General features: G+C 56.6%; 1 protein-coding gene across 1 annotated transcript in view; it reads left to right on the top strand.

The window, feature by feature from the left end:
- The window catches only part of NT5C3B (5'-nucleotidase, cytosolic IIIB), a gene marked incomplete at its 5' end in the record, with an annotated part of 6,459 nt that extends 5,037 nt beyond the window's left edge, over nucleotides 1-1,422 (top strand). The window contains one exon of the mRNA XM_009327021.1: nucleotides 1-1,422. This exon is cut by the window's left edge and continues 4 nt beyond it. Within this exon, the coding sequence (XP_009325296.1) occupies nucleotides 1-105 (105 nt within the window).
- Between the last annotated feature and the right edge of the window lie 1,036 nt (nucleotides 1,423-2,458).

Here is a 2,458-nt window from a genome sequence, read left to right as displayed (position 1 = left end):
GAGCGTGGGGTGAAGTACCTGGATGCCTATGACATCGTGCTGGAAAGCGATGAGACGCTGGATGTGGTCAACGGGATTCTCCGGTACATCCTTATCAAGACATGAGCTGGGAAGGCAGCGTCCCAGCTCTGGCCCCTCAGCAGGATGCCTGGGCAGTGAATGTCTTTCCCTCGACAAAGCTGGAGTGGATCTTCTCGTACCTGCTGGACTCCATCTCGACGCTGGGCAGCTCCCTGCCCTGGCTCTCGCGTGTTGTGCACATCCCGACCTCACTAACGCCCTTCAGTCAGCCCTGGAGCAGGAGGGGTGAGACAGAGGAAGCTTCTCCACTCCCTTTACCCCATCTGTGCCCAGCTCTGCTGCTTCCCTCTCGGACTTCATCCCACTTGGACTTCATCCCAGCCAGCGCCTGAGGCCACAACAAACCATTTCATGTTTCGGGTAGAGATGTTCTGCGTTTGCTTCAGTGGCCAAGCGCAGAAATGGAGATCGTTTGCTGTGGCTTGAGGACAGACCTGTTTTAGACGGAGGCTGTTTAGTTTTACAGGACACTGTCTAAGAAAACAAGTCTCTCTCTTGCCCTGTTTTCTGTGGGCTTCAAAGTGTGTGGGCTGAGCTCGGGTGGTGCCACCTGCGGATGAGCTGGTGTGGCCCTGCCAGGCGTGGCATCGCCCAGCCCCTTGTCCCCCACAGAAACCATGCAGCTCCCTGGCCCCCGCGCCCCAGCCCTGCTGTCCCTCTTGCTCCATTACAGCTCTTGCTATAAAAACGGCTTTTCCAGTCATCCCTGCAGGCCCATGGAGCTCATCTGACGCTGCTGCACAAAGCAAGAAGTAAGTTTGTCTGCCGAGGGGGGGTTGGGGGGGGGGGGGGCAGCGGCAGCAGCAGGCTGCGTGCCTGGAGCACCGCGTTTGCAGCCCACGGGTGTGCATGGGGGAGGAGAGGCCAATGGCAGCATTTTGTTTTTTAAGGAGTATTTTAGCTAAACATGTTTCTGTCTTAAGCTGCTGGGCTGATCCTGGGCTCTCAGAGCAGCAATAGAAAGAAGCCTCTTATTTCTGTGTAACCTCTGGTAATGTAAGGAGTAAAGCTGTGACGGTCCCGATTCAGCAAGGGGCAAATTCAGACCCTTACGTGGGAAACTGCTTGCATGTCCCGTCCTGCTGCCTGCTCTGATGGCATCAGGAGCCTGTGCTGGTGCAGGGTGAGCTCTAATACAGCTCTTTGGGGCCCGTTACTGTTGTGGCGTGGCCCAGCACAGGTCGGCAGCCCCTGCCCTGCCGCCTTTGGACAGGGGCAGCTCTGGCTCATGAGCTCTGGGCTGCTCTGGGTTCAGCCCTCGCTTGCTGCCTTCCATGTTGCGGGACGAGTAAATGTGACTTCTGAAAGTGCAGGCTCCATTCTCCTTGTCAAAATAAAAATGTTGGCTAAAGCTGGGTCACGGGTGGTTTGTACCCAGCTCCGAGGAGCTGTGGCTGGAGCCACTCTCCTCCCCAGGGCTGGCACTGGCAGCTGCACCTCCGCTCCCCAGCTCCAGGTCATCCCCACCCCTGCCGGAGCCCGCCGGCCATCACCGGGCATTCTGTGCTGGAGCTGAAGCACCGTCTGTCTTTGCTGGAGGATCCCAGGAGCAGAGTTTAGGTTTCTCTCTCTCCTGCCCGGCCCAGCAGGTGCTGGAGTCTGAAATGCCCCTGGGCACCGCGCTCCCAGGGATGGGCGAGGCTTGTCTCTGCGCCGCTGCCCGGACACGCAGGAATGTTTCATGGCAAAGTAACCTGACACAAAGGCAAATTCCTTGGAAACCAGTAGAAATTATTTATTTGGTGCAAGGTAGAAGTTTGAGGGGTTCACTCTGACCCTTTGCACTGTTCTGTTCTTGCATTTCTTTTATCTCCATCTGCAAGACACATTGTGCAAAAGTTTTTAGAGCCAGTGGGAGGTGATGGAGGCATGCTGGTCACAACTGGCAAACCTGAGAGCGCCCAGTTAATTAGCTGCATTTAGGCATCAAAGTAAAATTGGGCTGATTTTTCTTAATCACTGAGGGCTGTTGCTGTGGGGCGGGGAGGATGGGGACGATGGTGCTCCCTGAGGGCCTGGGTGGGAGAGGCTTTCTGTTTTCCTTCTCCCAGCTGACAAGGAGTTTGCCAGGTCCTATCCCTGCTGTCTCGAGGGGTCCAGGCTTTCTGGAACGGCAGATCCATGTGGGGCACCTGGGTTTCGCCCTGGGAACCTGAGCCCCCTCCAGCCTCTTGTCCCTGGGAGGATGGCAGCGGGGAGCAGAGGCTGGGCCAGCAGCAGGGACCCGCATGAAAGGCTTCTCTTTATTTGTCCTCTCCTTCAAAGAATTTTATACGTGTATATAAGAAAAACCCCAAAACCCAACCCTAACCTACAAAATGCTGCGGTAGAAGTGGAGGGGAAGCCCCCCGTCCTGCCTGCCTGCCCCAGGAGGCAG

The sequence above is a fragment of the Pygoscelis adeliae genome, unplaced genomic scaffold (assembly GCF_000699105.1).
Source record: "Pygoscelis adeliae isolate BGI_AS28 unplaced genomic scaffold, ASM69910v1 Scaffold917, whole genome shotgun sequence".
In the NCBI taxonomy this organism is placed as follows: domain Eukaryota; kingdom Metazoa; phylum Chordata; class Aves; order Sphenisciformes; family Spheniscidae; genus Pygoscelis; species Pygoscelis adeliae.
Note: the sequence above shows the minus strand (reverse complement) of the source record. Positions and strands in the feature narration are given on the sequence as shown.